Here is a 17,078-nt window from a genome sequence, read left to right as displayed (position 1 = left end):
TGGTCCTCATTTTCCCCTCCACCCTTTGCTTGTGATTTCTTGATCTCCAGTCATTTTGTTTGTCCTTTTTATGTTTCGTTCGGATATTTGTTCCCTTTCTTTGTGCCTTCATTCCATTGAACAGTTTGTAAAACTGTTTTGTAGTCTGCCTCTAACTTGCAGTCCTGAGAGAACACTGCCCTTTTTCACCCTTTCCCATGGCGACTGACAGGACTTCAGGGTCTCTGCCGCCCAGTGACCCTGGATAATTGGAGTTTTTTCAGGTCAGATCCCAGCTGGGACCCTTGGGAAACTAAACGGAAGAGGAAGTTGGTGGGCGGGATTGGGTACAAGTGAGAGGACACTTCATAGTGGGCGGGACCAGAATAGGTAACATTTCCCAAAAGCAGGGGAGGGCTTCAGCAAAACCTGCCGTTCTCTAAGGAATTTTGGGGGATACGTAGTGCCGACCCTGGGCGGAGGACACTGTGTCCGGGACCTTGCAGAAACGTGAAAACTCCCTTAAGCCGCAGGTGCCGCGCAGGGCATCCTGGAAGAGGCAGCGGCGGGAACCGCAGCCTGGCGACCCTGCAACCTCCCAGGTCAGAGGAGATGCGGGGCTGGAGCGGAGCAGGGTGCTGTCGGTTTCTGGGCTACTAATTCGGACTCTGCCCTCATAAGCTCGTATGAACTGGACTAATCCTGATTTTTTTTTTTCTTTTAAGGTTTTCAGCATATTCTCTTAAAACTAATCTCACCATTCTCTTTATTAGTCCGGAAACAACGAAGCACTTTAAATTATTCAAGCTTTTCAAGAGAGTGGCATTTTAGAGTCGGTGGATGGTCAAACTAAAAAACTTGTTAGAGATTAGTCACATAAGGATCGATAATAGAAATCACAAATATATTTTCACAAACTCCACACTTATGGTTGTAATCCTTAACATTTACTGTGTAGAATTTTATCACTAACGTGCCCTCTGAGGTACACACATTCTATGATGTCAATTCAGTACTCAAAATCTTGTATTCGGGTGTGAGGTCTTAATGTTACATCTTAGAGTCCCATAAAGACACCTTATGCGTGTGAAGTGTGAGGATATCAGGCTATATACAGCACGTCCACAGGTAGAAAGCATTGTATAGCGCAGCACGACAGTAGAAAGCGCCTTTGAATAATTGTGGCCTCTTACTTACAGCAGAAAAGAGTCTCTAACCCAATGTCTCCTTCGTTCATAAACTGCACTTTACTCAAGGGCACCCAGCCAAACAGTTGCTTTTATTTCAGGATTTGTTGATCTTCAGTGTTGTGACTGTGGACTTGGCCCAGGAGGAGGGGGAATACCTACACTCTGCTCTGGGGACTTTTTTGCATAGAGACTTCATGCTAGAATTAAAGTAGAATAAGGTAGAAAAAAAAAACATGCATTTCATACCGAATTACTGATTTATTTCATGGTTTACTTAAAGCACTGCTGTAGTGCTTTACAACTTCATCTTGCTTCTTGGGACAGAATGACCTGGAGTGGTGGCTGAAACAAAATTCTTGTTCTTAGCAACCTTACCCCAAAGCTTATTTCTGTCCGCTGTAACCTGCACTTGAAAAGCTCCCCCCCCCCCCCCCCCCCCCCCCCCCAGATAACTGCCTTTATGCTTCTTGGAGGTCCAGCTTGTATTTCCTCTGGCCCCACCACGTGCATGTAGACTATAAAATGCAAATAAGGAACTGACCTGGAGACCAGGGCCTTTCAGGCATCTCCCACCTTTCCTCCATCTGTGACATCTCTTCTTCCGATAGCAGTGTTGGCTCAGAGTGCTTATTCCAGAGAGATTACACAGTAGAAGCACAGCCATTTGGTTGCTGTGTGTGAAAATAGTTTTCTTGAACTATTATTTTCTCATCCTCAGGTTCTTTCTCAGACTGGTCCATATGTGTGTGAGCTTTGTAGGGATGAACCTCACTCACATTGCATCTCATATTACAGCGAAAAATTCTCAAAGCAGGGAAGAGCATTATTATGAAGTGTTCTTTATTCCTCCTGGTTCTTATTTGGGGAAGTGTTAGGTTTCTTTCATTTTTATTACATGATAAATTCAGAGACTCAGTAGTGTATGATATTGTCATCTCAATCATGAAGGTTCATTTCTACTCTTGAGGGGTTTGCAGGTTTTTTTTAAATTTTTTATTTGCTCATATGTTTTTGCTTGCATGTATATCTGCACCACTTTCATGCCTTGTGCCTACAGAGGCTGGAAGAAGGGGTCAGACACCTTGGAATTGGAATTGCAGATGGTTGTGAACCACAATGTGAGAGCTACTGAACCATCTTTCTTGCCCTTTAGTTTTGGCTGAGCTGTGATGAGAAGTAGGATTCAAGTTACGCAAACTGAAAACGCTCCCTGAATATTTTCAGTGTTCTGACACCGCATGACAGATGGGAATCATTTGCAAAATCCTCTACTTGGTTTTCTTTTTATCTAATTGAGCACAGTACTATGTTAGAAAGCCTGGTACTTATTGATGAATCTCTTTCCAGGTCTCACTGATGATGTGGAACAAAGAGCCCTGGATGGTGAAGAGACAAGAGACAGACAGTAGCAAAGGATCCAGGTATGTTGCGGGAAATTGAGGCAGGGGTTGGTGAGAGGTTTAAGTGACAGTAGAAACAGAATATGAAATTCATTTTGCCACATTGTGTTTTTCTAGGAATGATTCTGGAGATTTCCACTAAGAAAAATCTCCTTGGGATTGTCCTATTGTAGGTGTTGAAAGACTCATTATGTAAGAATTAATAGTAAGAAGCAAATGGAATTTTATTTGACTGTGCATGGGATTGATGGTGTCGATCTTGAATTCATATCACTGATCATATCTTGAGACCAATATTAAATAGTTTTCATTACTATAGTTTTAATATATTATTAAATTATAGGAATTTAGGAAAATTGATGCCTCTCGGGTTTTTTTTTTTTTTTTTTCTGTTCTCCGAATTTTGGAGCTTTTTGTAGTTCTTTAAGATTCTACATCTTTTAAGGTTAATTTCTCCATTTCCTTATATAATGCCAGCGGGATTTTGATAAGACTTGCCTAGAGTGTCTCTAAAGAATTAGGTTCCATGTTCATTGTCCTCCTGATGATACCTCTTGTCTGTATTTCGGTCAACACCCACTGAGTTCATTGCTATAATTTTAACAGATTTTTAAATTTCCTCTGGGTTTGATCTTCATTTGAAGATGTTTGAGCTATTCGTTGTTTCCCACAATTTAATATCACTTTCTCTGTTTCTACAAAAATGCCAAGAAAATTTTGGTAGGTATTTCTTGGAAACTATACACAAGACAAACCTCTTTCTGCATTGTCTTCACTTGTTTGAGTAAGCACATGCCAGCTGTTGATTTTCATCTCCTGTGTTCTTCTGTTTTCCATCTGCTGTTGATATCGGTATTCCAGGAACTTGATCTATACACCAGGCCAGCCTCGAACTCAAGAGATCCATCCACCTGCCTCTGCCTCTCTAGTGCTGGGACTGGTTAAAGGCATGCACCTTCTGGAGACTTGTCCTAAGATTTGACTGCAGTAGAGCATGTTTCTTGAAGTTTGAGAAGATCTCGAGACCTCTGCTTTTTTGTGGATGGCTTTCTGGAAGGCTCCTAGGCATAGCCTTTCCTTGTGCTGTCACTGCTCATCTTTCCTTAGCAGTATTCTGTCTGATGTTATTATCTGTTGCTACATGTTGGATGGATGCTAAAGTTTGTCAGCATCCCTGTTTGTTTATTTCCTACCATTCTGTCATAGTTGCTTCAGGTGTTTGGAAACAGTTGTGCGAACCTTTCTAGTGAATGGAACATGTTATCACTATTTATTTGTATTTTATGGATTTGGTTTTTCTGTGGCCTGCAATAATTATGTCCAACCTTCTCCTTTACTGCTAGCCACATTCATGAAATGCTTTAAAATAATTCCTCCTCTCGGTATTTCTCAGTTCTTAGGTTTTAAGTGAGTTCCTGTGTAGAAAATATTTTAATTTAGTTTGCATTCTTTTTCTTTGTCCTTTCTGATGGTCTGATTGTCTTTTATGAATGCTGAAGCCTATTTCTATTTGCATGTTTTCTTTAATTCATTTATATTTGAAGAAATCACTGAGAGGAAAGGACAAACTCAACAGTTTGGTCATTTTTTTCTCTACATATCTTTCATGTTTAATCCTCTTTCTGAGCTCTTTTGTCTTTCATTGCTATTCTTATAGCTTATTACTTTATCAATTTCATTTTGGCATCTTCTGTAGGATTTCTCTTTTCCACTGTAAAGTGATTTCAGAAGTCATCTCATTGTAAGAATGTGTTTCTGTTAGAAGTAATTCTAGATAAAGCCACAGGTGTAATATAGTTGGATCTCATATGAATTTTTTTTCTTGTTTGGTTGTTTAGGAAGCTTGTACTTACTTGCATAGTGGCTGCAGTGAGTTTGAATTCCCACTGACAGTATATCTCCATATTCTTCCTCCTGTGTTCTATTTCTTTATTTGTCATTGTTTAGGACAATGAGTCTGTATACTGGCTTGGCAGAGTGATCTGTAGCTCCATTTAGAAACTAGTTCCCTATGTCCGTATATGAACATGTTTTCCCTGTGTGTTACTCAGCTGGTCCACTCTTCCAGATCATACATGAAGGTTTGTGAGTCATTGCACGGTGGGAGAGAATAGACCCAGGTTTATATTTTTCTGAGTGGATTGATACTTTCTTCAACACCATTGGTTGAGGAGACTGTTCTATTCTTCAGCTTAAAATTTTGGTATTTTTGTAAAATTACAGATAGTCTCAGCTGCTTTGGCTGTTCAGTATCTGCTATTCCATTGCACAACAACTGGGTTGTGTCCACTCTTCTGCCACCACCATGATGTGACCTGAGATTACAGTTTTTTGCTTGTTTGTTTGATTTAGAGACAGGGTTTCTCTGTGTATAGCTTTACCTGTCCTGGAGCTACCTCTGTAGACTAGGCTGGCCTGAAACTCGCAGAGATCCACCTGTCTCCCAAGTGCTGGGATTAAAGGCATGCATCACCACTATCTGGCTTCCTAACAGCTTTTAATATTAATTTTAGGTACAAAAGTGCAGTAAGAGGAAACCCAGAGAAGGACAATAGAGAGAAATGGCTGGTTCTCCGATAAATACATTCCAGGTCAGTGTCTTGCCCACTTCCTATATACAATAGTTATATATCTGGTTTTTTTGAAACAGGGTTTCTCTGTATAGTCCTGACTGTCATATAACATTTTCTGTGGATCAGCCTGGCCTCACACTCACAGATCTACCTGCCTCTACCTCCTAATGCTGGGCCTAAAGGCGTACACCACTGCCACCACCACCAGGTTCACTATAGGCCTTTAATTCTGTGTTTATGTTATCTAAAGTGTTTGGGTTTTATTTTTCTTCTGATACATAAGATTAACCATGTAAATGTACATAATGAAGCACAGCCTTCCCTCCATCTGTCTTCCCCAGACAAGTTTGTAAGGGTAAATTGATTTAAGACCTGCACTCTGAAAGCGCTTTCCACTGTGACTGATGATCAAAGAAGTGTGTTGATCCCCAATTGCTGCAGAGGAGATATATATATATATCCTCATATATTGTTGAGGTCTAGAAATTGTCACACAAACCACTCAGACATTTACCTCAATTAAACAAGCTGGTTCATTGAAAGCACACCCAAGACTGATTGATGAGGGGCACAGTATAGAGTCTGAAGCTAAACCGCAACCACAAATGTTTCCAAGAGCCAGAGTATATAGACAAAAACTACCGTGAACTCATGTGCAAATACAAGAAGTGCTGTCCAGCGGCCGGCCCTGACTCAAGCTATCTTGGCTAGCTAGACAAGAGCAGTTCTAACTGACTTTTATTCTGATTGTCCTAAGTGGAACGTATAGTTGTGGAATTTCTTAAGATTAACAAGCCTCAGAACAGAACAGGGTATGTGGTCAGCTTGACCCTGCTCTAAGTCAAGCTATTTTTCTGAGTCAGTAACAATATGAAATGACTGGCAGGCATGCAACAAAATGGCTACACCTATGCTGGTTGCGCAGGCTTCAACCTGTATTAGTGAGGAAGGCCTCGTTCAATGGAGGCTCTGATTGAAGGATCTGTCAGATTTCTTCAAACCAGTTTTATGAAAGTCCACATTCAGACACCTGAAACGCCTCTCTAGCACCACTAAATTGTTTATAGAAAAATAGACAAGACCACACTGTCTATGATCCTAGTACAGAGTACTGAAGCGCTCTAGAAAGTGTGGAACGTTTAGTTCTATGTGTGTTGACTTTAAGCAGTGGTTCTCAATCTATGAGTGATGACCCTTCTGGCAAACTTCTGTCTCCAAAACTGTATACAGTACAATTCAAAAGAGTAAAAAATATAGTTATATAGGAGCAACAAAAATAATTTTATGGTTGAGGCTCACCACAGCATGCGGAGCTGCATTAAAGTATCATAGTATTAGGAAGAATTAGTACAGTATTATGATACTGTATTAGTATCATAGTATTGAAAGGCACTGGACTAAAGTGATACTTTTGTCACTAGCTTCAGGCTGTAGTTTCTGTGATTCTCTTCTTTCTTTCTTTTCCTTCCTTCCTTCCTTCCTTCCTTCCTTCCTTCCTTCCTTCCTTCCTTCCTTCCTTCCTTCCTTTTTGTTGTTGGTTTTTGTTGTTGTTTTTAAGACAAGATTCCTCTGTGTAGTCTTGTCTGTCCTGGAACTTACTCTTGAGACCAGGCTATCCTAGAACCATAGTGATATGCGTGCCTCTGCTTCTGCTTTTGCCTCTGCCTCTGCCTCCCAAGTGCAGGAATTAAGGGCGTGGACCACCACCACCCTGTGTCCTTGATAACTCTTCAGGAATGAAACATGTCTGAAATTAGTGGATTTGCTATTTATCTTTCTCGGATTACGTGTATTTTTAGGAAAAATAATTATATTATCTCATATGTGACTATTGCTGATTTTTATATATACTTCATAGTTGCCAAAATCTCATAAAATGATGTTTGTTTGTTTGTTTGTTTGTTTGTTTTTCAAGGCAGAGTTTCTCTGTGTAACAGTCCTGGCTGTACTGGACTTGCTTTGTAGACCCAGAGATCTGCCTGCCTCTGCCTCCTAAGTGCTGGGATTTAAGGGTTGTTCTACCATGCCTGATATTTAAGGTTTTGGACATTAAATCCATCTATAGATTTTGCTTTCTAAGTTCTGCCTCTTTGCTATAAAAAATTGTGGAGTTGGAGAATGGATCCTAGAGTATTAGCATCCTAACTGAGCTTCTTAGAGTATAATTCTATAAGGGGCAACTGCAGAGAAGATTAGAAGATTGATCCAGTGTCAGTATTTTAGTGAGGCCTACTATTTTGATATTTAGAGGCATAGTTTTGCTCATCACAAATTTTATGTCTGAAATGCACTGCCTTCATAGAAGATGCGTTTCTCTATCCAGACCTTAAATTTATGTCTTATATGCCCTAAAAGAATATTGTCTTTGAAAATATGATGTCATCCTGTTTTCCCGGAGCTGGAAAATGTGTTTTTGAGTATAATGATTCCAGAAAGCATCTTAATGTTTCTTCATTTATGGGGGGGGGGGGGGCTGTTTTTTTTATACTCCCTGTATCCAGGAAAAGACTCTGCTCATGGTAAACATTTTCATTGCAGGGTCGGTTCACATTTCGAGATGTGTCTGTGGACTTCTCCCAGGAGGAGTGGGAATGCCTGGACTCTGCTCAGAGGGCTTTGTACATTGATGTGATGTTGGAGAATTACAGCAACCTGGTCTCTGTCGGTGAGAACATTCTTCTTGCAGAATTCCTAACTCATCCTTGATATATACCTACTGTATAGGTGTGGAGACTTTCTGAGTAGCAGCTGTCTTAGAAACTATAGGAAACTAGGTAAATTTTGTTAATGAGTACCTTTTCCTGGTATCTGATCTTTTCCCTTTTGGAGGTGTTATGAAAACTTCCTTTGCCAAGGTCTGGCCTCAGCATGAGGAGGGTCCTGAGAAAAGGGGGAATGAGAGCTGTGCTGATTCAATGATTTGGAGTCAGTACTGGATGCAAACTGTCAATTCAAGTGCGCTCTCTTTGCCCAAGGATTCTCGTCGTTGCTCCTTCTCCTTTCCTCTTCTTCTTGCTCTCTTTTTCTTACCTTCTTCATTTTTCTCATTCTTTTTCTTTCCTCCACGTTCTCATTCATTTTCCTTCTTCCAACCAGAGAGCCTGAACTCAGTCTTTTATTTACTAAAGTTGTATCATCAAGGCTTTGACCCTTGTTAATAAGTTTTTAAGAAATCCTTAAATTTACATAAATTTTAAAAATCCCAGATCATTAGTCTCAGCCCTGCTTCCTTAAAACAGAAACACAACGCAAAGGCACGTTTCCTTACAGGTTTACATAGTCTGTTCATCATGAGTAGCTGGATATAGCTCTTGTGGTTCACTAATACAGCAGACAACAGTCTTTAGTAACTGTTTTCATTTAAGAACAGAAAGGTGACAGAGTGCTAAGGTTAAAGTAATTTCTTACAGAGTTTTAAAATTTATGCAGCTAAAGCATCTGACTCTTTCTAATATTTCTCTAGGTATTGTCATCCCCAATCCTTCAAGTAGCTAGGAGAACAAAGTACTAACTTTTTATATGCTTGTACATCATCTTTTAATTTCATTACTCTTCTTCTAATACTATTTATTTCTAAATCATATACAAGCCTTCCTCCTATGAAATAAACCCGTTTATCGTGTGGTTTTTTGTTTTTTGTTTTTTGGTTTTTTTGGTTTGTTTGTGTTTTTTATAGATTTCTTCTTCTTTTCCTATCCATTACTTTTCTTCTTGAGGCCATGTTAACTCTCTATCCTTGATGTCTCCAAGTTCATCCTGGTTTATTAATGTAGCAGTCATTGGCCCAGAGGGTACATGTCTCCTCATAACTCCAAGTTTGACCATGTCTACAATGAACAATTTCTACAAAGAGCTTTTTAGACTTTTATGGCCTCTATATATTATATTATATCCTTCCCTGTGACCCTAAAGACCAAGTGCAAAGCCCCTCGTCCCCTATAGCCTCACAACCACCACCATTTCCCAGCCCTGAGAACCACATCTGTTTCATTTATTATGGAGTCATTAGCTCTGAGAATGGGTGAAGTATATGTCCCAGCAAGAGAGATTGAAAGTAAAACAGATAGAAGAGACAGCAGATCAGCTTCAGAGCAACAGCAACCATCAGTGCATACTGGGACCAATGCCCTGGTAGTGCTCCAGGGGCAGGAACTGTGTCATACCGCCCCTTAGGTGGGGATGCCAGACCCAGCACTTTTGGGTCCACAATATGTTCAGGGAACCAATAGCAGATGTTTCCACCCATGCCCATCCTAAAGTTTCATTTCCATCATTGCATTTGACTCAGTTTCAAGTGGAAACATGACTTGGTCTGCAAACTGAAAACGTTCCCTTAGTATTTCTTCAGCTTTATTTTATTTATGTATGGATGTTAGCTTGTGTGCTCAAAGTGACTGACTAAGAGAGCAGAAGACAACAAATGCCCGAATCTAGAGTTGCAGAAGAGTGTGAGCTTCCCCAGAAGGCTGGGAACAAAAACTGGTCTTTAATGACCATTAAGCCATTTATTGAAGACTTCCATAAATATTTGTAAGACTCTAATATGAAATAACGACTAACAAATCATATCTAGAGCCTTCTTTTATGTCATCTGTTAGATATCTGGATGTCTGTAGAATCCAACAAAATAATATGTGCTACTTTGTGTGTGTGTGTGTGTGTGCGCGTGCATGCGCGCGCTAATTTTTAATATGCAGGTATTATTGTATGCAAGACAAACCTGCTCCCCTGTCTGGAGCAAATGTGCATACCCTGGAATATGAAGAGAGAAGAGATGGTGGCTAGACCAGGTAGAGGTGAGTGAATAAGCAGGAAAGAGGGACTCAAGTGAGAAAGGAAAGAAACACCGAAAATGCTTTTGCCACGTTCTGTCTCACTAGAGATTTTTTGTTTGTGTTGTTTTATCAAGATAAGGTTTCTCTATGATAAGGTTTCTCTATGGGTATCCTGGAACTTGCTTTGTAGACCAGGCTGCCCTTGAACGCACAGATATCCCTCTGATCCTTGACTCCTGGCCCCTGACCCTGACCCTGACCCTGACCCTGACCCTGACCCTGACCCTGACCCTGACCCTGACCCTGACCCTGACCCTGCCAAGTGCTGGGTTTAAAGATGTGAGCCACCACTGCCTAGTGGGATAAAACTTGATAACTTTACTTAGTACTATGTCCTCAAGATGCATCCTACAATAAATGTTAGAAGACATTATTGTTATTATTAGAAGTACTACTAGTATGCAAATACAATTTTATTTGATTATAAGGAAGGATTCTCTCAGTAACCATTTATGTCTTCAGGCCAATAGTAAGTGGTTTTCATTGCTATAATTTTATTATTTTATTAAGCATAGTGTCTATAACTGGGTATGGTTTTGCATACCTTTTATTCCAGCCCTGAGTGAATCTCAGTAAAAGGCTAGTAGGAGGGAGGCTGATATTTGTAAGTTAAAACTTGAATTCTTGCTGGCCAGTCACAGTAAACCGCTGTCTTTTAAAAAAAAATTAAATAAATAAATAAATAAATAAATTTTTTAAAAACAATGTATGTTATCTCTATGTCTCTCTCTCTCTCTCTCTCTCTCTCTCTCTCTCTCTCTCTCTCTCTCTCTCTCTCTCTCTCAAATATCTCTGCAAGTGTGTGTGTGTGTGTGTCTGTGTGTGTCTGTGTGTGTCTGTGTGTGTATGGTTACTCTTTCTACTCTGAGGACATCTCAAATCTGTTTAATTCCCTGAGATTCTATATATTTCTAGAAATGTTTGTTGTGTTTCTTACACAAATTGTATAGTGTTTGGTATTTAGGTAGGAATTGCTTAGGGTCTTTATGGACTATGACCTTTCTTCCATATTGTCTTCCCATGTGGAGCAAGATGATGCTCTTATCAGTGTGTCAGATGCCACATGTCACTTACAGAGTTATGTTTTCTCTCTGCTATTATACCTGTCTTCCCATTTGATCTGAAAACGACTATTTAAACATTCATCATTTATGTGTATATGTGAGTATGTGTTATTTTGCTTTGTTTTTCCTGCTTTTGTTTTGTTTTTGGACTTTCTTTTATCTTTTTTTTTTTTTTTTTTTTTTTGAGACAGACCACTATTGCTCTGAAGAGACACCATGACCAAGAGAACGCTTATAAAAGAAAGTATTTAATTGGAGGTTTTCAAATAGTTTCAAAGGTTTAGTCTGTTATCATTATGGTGGGGAGCATGGTGACAAGCAGGAAGGAAGGCATGGTGCTGGATAGCAGAGCACTTTATATTTTCATCCACAGATATCAGGCAGAGTGACACTGGGCCTGGCGCTGGCTTTTGCAACCTCAAAGTACACTTTCTGTGACACGTTTCTATCAAGGACACACCTCCTAATCCTTCCTCAGTTATCAGTTGAGGACTCAACATGCAGGTATATGAGCCTCCTCTGGGAATTGCCATTCAGACCATCACATATCTTCGTAAAATTTCATCATTCAATATTTTGTATTCATATATTTGAAGTAGAATCAGGTTGGTATGTATGTGTGTGTACATATTAATCTTTTTTATTTTTCTTTGTTTTAATGTTTTAATTTTCATTTTCTGTGTTTAGAGGCTTTGTCTGGTTGTATGTCCATATACTACTAGTGTACCTGGTGCCTTTGGGTGCTCTGGAACTGGAGTTATAGAGGGTTGTGACCTGTCATATGAGTGTTGCATATTCAGCCTGGGTCCTCTGGAATAGTATCCAGTGCTTTTATCCACTGACCCATCTCTGCAGCCACACTGTCTCAATATTTTTGTTTGTTTGCTTTTTTTTGTTTTGTTTTTGTTTTGTTTTGTTTTGTTTTTGTTGTTGTTGTTGTTGTTGTTGTTTTTGTTTTTCGAGACAGGGTTTCTCTGTGTAGCCCTGGCTGTCCTGGAACTCACTCTGTAGAGCAGGCTGGCCTCGAACTCAGAAATCCGCCTGCCTCTGCCTCCCAAGTGCTGGGATTAAAGGTGTGCGCCACCACAGCCCGGTGTTTGTTTGCTTTGTGTAGCCTTGGCTGCCCTGGAATCACTGTAGACTAGGCCGTCCTTGAACTCAGAGAAATTGCCTGCCTTTTCCAACTGCTGGGACTAACGGACTACACTTCCACTACATGGCCTGTCTCATTCTTGAAGCATTTTTACATCTTCTAACTTGGGGAATATTTAAAGAAAATCATTGAAAATAAAGAACATACTAACAGTTTTTACAAAGTGTTCTGTATTTTTCATAGCTCTCTCTATCTTAGTAACTTCTTTACTCTTTGTATTCAATTTCTTGTTCTTATTCTATTATAAATTTCAGTCATGATGCTCTATAATTTTTCTGTATCTGCATACCACAGGGCTTGCCAAAGCCAGGACCTGAACATATATCAACTAGTTTTAAAGTGATCTCATATAAAAACACATCCGAATCCTACACACTTTCTGGTCTCTAGTGTCTTTGGTACTGACATTCTGATCAAGAAGAATTGGAATTTTGCAGTGGTGGTGCACAATTTTATGACAGATGGAGGCAGATCTTTGTGAGTTCAAGGCTGGCCTGGTCTATAGAGCAAGTTCCAGTACAGCCAAGGCTATAGAGATATACCCTGGAGAGAGAGAGAGAGAGAGAGAGAGAGAGAGAGAGAGAGAGAGAGAGAGAGAGAGAGAGAGAGAGAGAGAGAGAACAACAAAGAATTGGAATCTCACTGTCAATACTCTATACTTTCAGAGTTAGTCTAAGACCGAGACAGTGGCAAAGACATTAATTTCTTTGGTGAATCAATCATGGTCGCATGATTGGTTTTCTGAGCCCTGTTTCTGCTGTTGCCTGCTCTGTTCCAGTTCTCTTTCCTCATCTATCTTACACAGGATTTGCTGCTTTTCAACAACTGAGCTTTCTGTCATGGTCTCACTCTAATTTTACTATTCGAATTGGAAAAAAAAGAGTTATCTGAATATCTAAGAAATAGTCATCTTTGTTTCTTACTTATAAATTTAGTATCCTATTCTACTGTCAAGTGGCAAGCTCGTGTTTTAGAGAGTTCACTAAGCAATGTCATCAGTGATTGTTTTTGTTATGTACTATGTGCTAACGTGAGGGTATGAAATTTTCTATACTGTCACCTCACCAGTGTCCTTAGGTTTGAATAATGTTGTACATTATAAATCTAACATGAGTCTACTAAATAGGATAACTCTATAATTTCCTTTCTTGCAGTTGTATCTTCATATTACATCTATTGACTGTCTTCATGGGAGAACACACAAAGATCCTTCCAGAACATAATCTTAGAAATCAATGAAAGGAGGAAACTTGAGAATTTCTATTTATGGAAAGACAGGGAATGCAGGACTGAGTTTGTAGCTATCAGACAGTATAAGGTTTGAAATGAAGACTACGTGACAACTACCCATGACATCCCTGCCCTGTTTCAGCTATAGCCTTGGGTATTTAGTAAAAATATTTTCTTTGTATCTGTTATTTTTGATGAATTTTAATGGATCATTAAGAAAAAAATCTCTTATCAGTGTGGTCTTTTTTTTTTTATTTGTTTGCTTTTGAGACAGGATCTTTCTATGAAGTTCTGACTATCTTTGGATTCACTATGTAGTGCAGGCTAGCTTGGAATTCACAGATATCTGTCCTCATCTGTCTGATAAATGCTGAGATTAACATGCTGCAGCACACCTAGCTCTATCAAGTTTGTACAAAAGTTTCTAAAGTCTAAAGCAATTTGATTATTGTGAGCAGGGATTGTATAGCAGTACATTTATTAAGCAGAGATATTTTGAATTTAGTGTTAAAACATTTCTACAATATTTCTGGGGAAAACAATTCGAATAATATATTTCAAAGATAATCAGTCAGAGAGCTCTATTCCCAAGTTTACTCTTGTTTCTTCAACTATTTGTTCTTCTTTTTGTAAGGTATGCAGTTTAGATAAGAATGGAAAGACTGTTATCAGTGATGGAGATCAGAATAGAGGCTCTTCTGAGCATTCATATTCTGGCTTCCACACAGTGATATCGAATGATAGAAAAGCCTCTTCAGAGATCGCTATTCTAAAGAATTGTATTTACTTATCTCAGAGAACTCAGATATTGAATCTGTTTAATTATTCCTCAGGCCTCTTTTCCCTAATTGTGCTCATTTTCCAGAGAACTATCGAATGTGCAGTGAATCTGAGAAGGTCTTGGATCAAGACTCAAAGAGTATCATCTATGAGCATGTGGATATGCAGTGGAAGCCTAGTGACTGTAAGGAACTTGGCAAAATGCTTCATGAATCCTCCGGATGGATACTTTGCAAAACAAATACTACTCCAGAAATCTGCAACAAATACAGATTTGGTAACCACAGGGATGCCTGTATTGAATCAACAAACCTCAGTAGACATAAAAGTATGCACACTGGAGAAGAACCTTGCAAATACAAAGACTATGGCAAAGTTTTAAGTTTATTTTCAAACATAAGTCAGAGTCATGGAATCTACATAGGAGAGAAAGAATATAAAGAATATGATAAAACTTTTGGCTCTACCTCAAAACTTGTTCAGCTAAGAATCCATAGTGGAGAAAAACCACAGAAGTGTATGAAATGGAGAACAGGATTCAAGACCTGCTCAAGCCTTAGTAAACATCAGAGAACTTATATTGGAGAGGAACTGTGGATATACACAGAATGTGACAAGGTCTTTAGGTGGTTGTCAGATCTTAAAACCCATTACAAAATTCATCCTGGAGAAAAGCCTTTCAAATGTAAGGAATGTGACAGATCTTTTACCCTCTGCTCTTCTCTTAGAGAACATCAGAACATCCATGAGAGAAAATTGTACAAATGTTGGGAATGTAACAAATCCTTTACCCGGTGCTCATCTCTTAGAGCACATGAGAAAATTCATACTGGAGAAAAACCTTTCAGATGTAAGGAATGTATTAAGTCTTTTTATATGCTGTCCCAGCTTAGAAAACATGCCAAAACACATACTGGAGAGAAACCATACAAATGTAAGGAATGTGACAAATCTTTTACCTACTCCTCATCTCTTAGAGAACATCAGAACGTGCATGCTGGAAAACTATATAAATGTCAGGAATGTGACAAATACTTTACCCGGGGCTCATCTCTTAGAGCACATGAGAAAATTCACACTGGAGAGAAACCTTTCAAATGTAAAGAATGTGGTAAGTCCTTTTACATGTTGTCCCAACTTAGAAAACATGCCAGAACACATACTGGAGAGAAACCATACAAATGCAAGGAGTGTGAGAAATCCTTTACCCAGTGTTCAACCCTTAGAATACATCAGAAAATTCATGCTGGAGAGAAACCCTACAAATGTAAAGAATGTGGTAAGTGCTTTTATAAGTTGTCATACCTTAAAGTCCATTACAGGACTCATACTGGAGATAAGCCTTACCAATGTAAAGAATGTGGTAAGGACTTTTCCCAGTTATCCTGTCTTAAAAGCCATGAAAGAATCCATACAGGTGAGAAACCTTACAAATGCAGTGAATGTGACAAATCCTTTACACACAGCTCAACTTGTAGGAGACATCAGAGCACTCATGCTGCAAAGCTCTACAAATGTGAGGGATGTGACAAATCCTTTGCCAAACAGTCATCTCTCACAACACATCAGAAAGTCCATGCAGGAGAGAAACCTCATGCTTGTAAAGAATGTGGTAAGGCCTTCTATCAACTATCACATCTCAAAGTTCATAACAGAATCCATACTGGAGAGAAACCTAACAAATGTGATCAGTGTGATAAATCGTTTACAAAATGTTCATCTCTCAGAACACATCAGAAAATTCATGCAGGAGAGAAACCTCATGCTTGTAAAGAATGTGGTAAGGCCTTCTATCACTTATCACACCTTAACATCCATTACAGAACTCATACCGGAGAGAAACCTTACAAATGTAGTGAATGTGACAAATCCTTTACCACATTGGCAAATCTTAGAAGACATCACAAAATTCATACTGGGGAAAAAACTTTCCATAATAAATAATATGGTGTATACTTTTTCCAGAGCACTGTCCTTAGGGACAACTGCAGGTTTCAACCCAGAGAAACATGAACATGAGAAACCTGGGAAGGCCTTTATGGAATGTTTAAATCTTAGAAAATATCAAGAGTTTATACTGAGGAAAATTCTGAAATGTTACACTATTGGAAGTCTGTCATTAAAACATTTTACTTGTTCAACCTCCAAAAATTCATACTGAAGACAGTGTGTCTTAATCTAAAGAATGTCACCAAGCCTTTAAAAGTTATTCCCTGAAATGACATACAGCAGAAAATTCAATTAGAAATCATATACATGTTTGCCATTGTGCTATATTCATGTCTCGATGCACACTAGAAATTCTTCTCTAGAGACCCCAAAGAAATAACATTGAATTTGTCAAAGCCTTTCCCTACTAAACATCTGGAAATTCTTCCTGAAGGAAAACCAAAGAAAGTGCTTTCATAAAGATACCTTTTTTTTTTTCTTCTTTAAAATATTCATTTTGGAGTGAAAACCTGTCAATGGCAAGATGATCAGAACTTTACAGTGATAATCTGGTTATGACAACATGTATGCTCATGCACAGCTAGAAAATCCTCAAGAACGTGCAGGAAACTTAGTTTTCAGTACTCAAAAAAAGTTGAAGTATTTAGTAGAACCACAGAGCATAGTAGTAGTAAAAGTTTCATATTCAAATACTAAAACACAAAGGTTTGTAGGCATTAGACAAACAAGCATACTACATTAACAAATGGTGATATGATAATTGATAAAAGTTGCTGCTCCTTCAGAGCTGATGAACGCAAGACTGGAGTCATAAAAGTTACTAGGGACTGACCATAACCATCAAAGGACTTCAACTGTCTGCACAGACTTAATGCCAGTTTCAGGCACTCCATGAGTCAGAGCTCCTTTGCATACAGATCCTGC

The 17,078-nt window shown here is 38.9% G+C and overlaps 1 protein-coding gene across 2 annotated transcripts; it reads left to right on the top strand.

The window, feature by feature from the left end:
* The first annotated feature begins 349 nt into the window (after nt 1-349).
* Nucleotides 350-16,359, top strand: LOC143440931 (uncharacterized). 2 transcript variants are annotated; one of them, XM_076927853.1, is made up of 5 exons: nt 350-581; nt 2,517-2,590; nt 5,083-5,160; nt 7,681-7,807; nt 14,290-16,359. In XM_076927853.1, exons 3-5 carry the CDS (start codon nt 5,131-5,133, stop codon nt 16,146-16,148), a joined length of 2,016 nt encoding a protein of 671 aa, XP_076783968.1. In that variant the 5' UTR covers nt 350-581; nt 2,517-2,590; nt 5,083-5,130; the 3' UTR covers nt 16,149-16,359. The 2 variants fall into 2 exon arrangements, with proteins under 2 accessions (XP_076783968.1, XP_076783969.1); XM_076927854.1 differs by lacking the exons at nt 350-581; nt 2,517-2,590; nt 5,083-5,160 and adding an exon at nt 11,415-11,545 and having other exon boundaries at nt 7,678-7,807.
* Nucleotides 16,360-17,078: the final 719 nt, after the last annotated feature.

This window comes from Arvicanthis niloticus, chromosome 30 (genome assembly GCF_011762505.2).
Source record: "Arvicanthis niloticus isolate mArvNil1 chromosome 30, mArvNil1.pat.X, whole genome shotgun sequence".
NCBI classification, from domain to species: Eukaryota; Metazoa; Chordata; class Mammalia; order Rodentia; family Muridae; genus Arvicanthis; species Arvicanthis niloticus.
The sequence above is the reverse complement of the archived record's forward strand: the minus strand, read 5'-3'. Positions and strand labels throughout refer to the sequence as shown.

Excerpts from the sequence above, each read along its gene's own strand:
- LOC143440931 (XM_076927853.1), top strand. The coding sequence starts at position 5,131 with ATGGCTGGTTCTCCGATAAATACATTCCAG. Across the intron at positions 5,161-7,680 it reads CTCCGATAAATACATTCCAG|GGTCGGTTCACATTTCGAGA; the intron begins GTCAGTGTCTTG and ends TTTTCATTGCAG. Across the intron at positions 7,808-14,289 it reads CAGCAACCTGGTCTCTGTCG|AGAACTATCGAATGTGCAGT; the intron begins GTGAGAACATTC and ends CTCATTTTCCAG.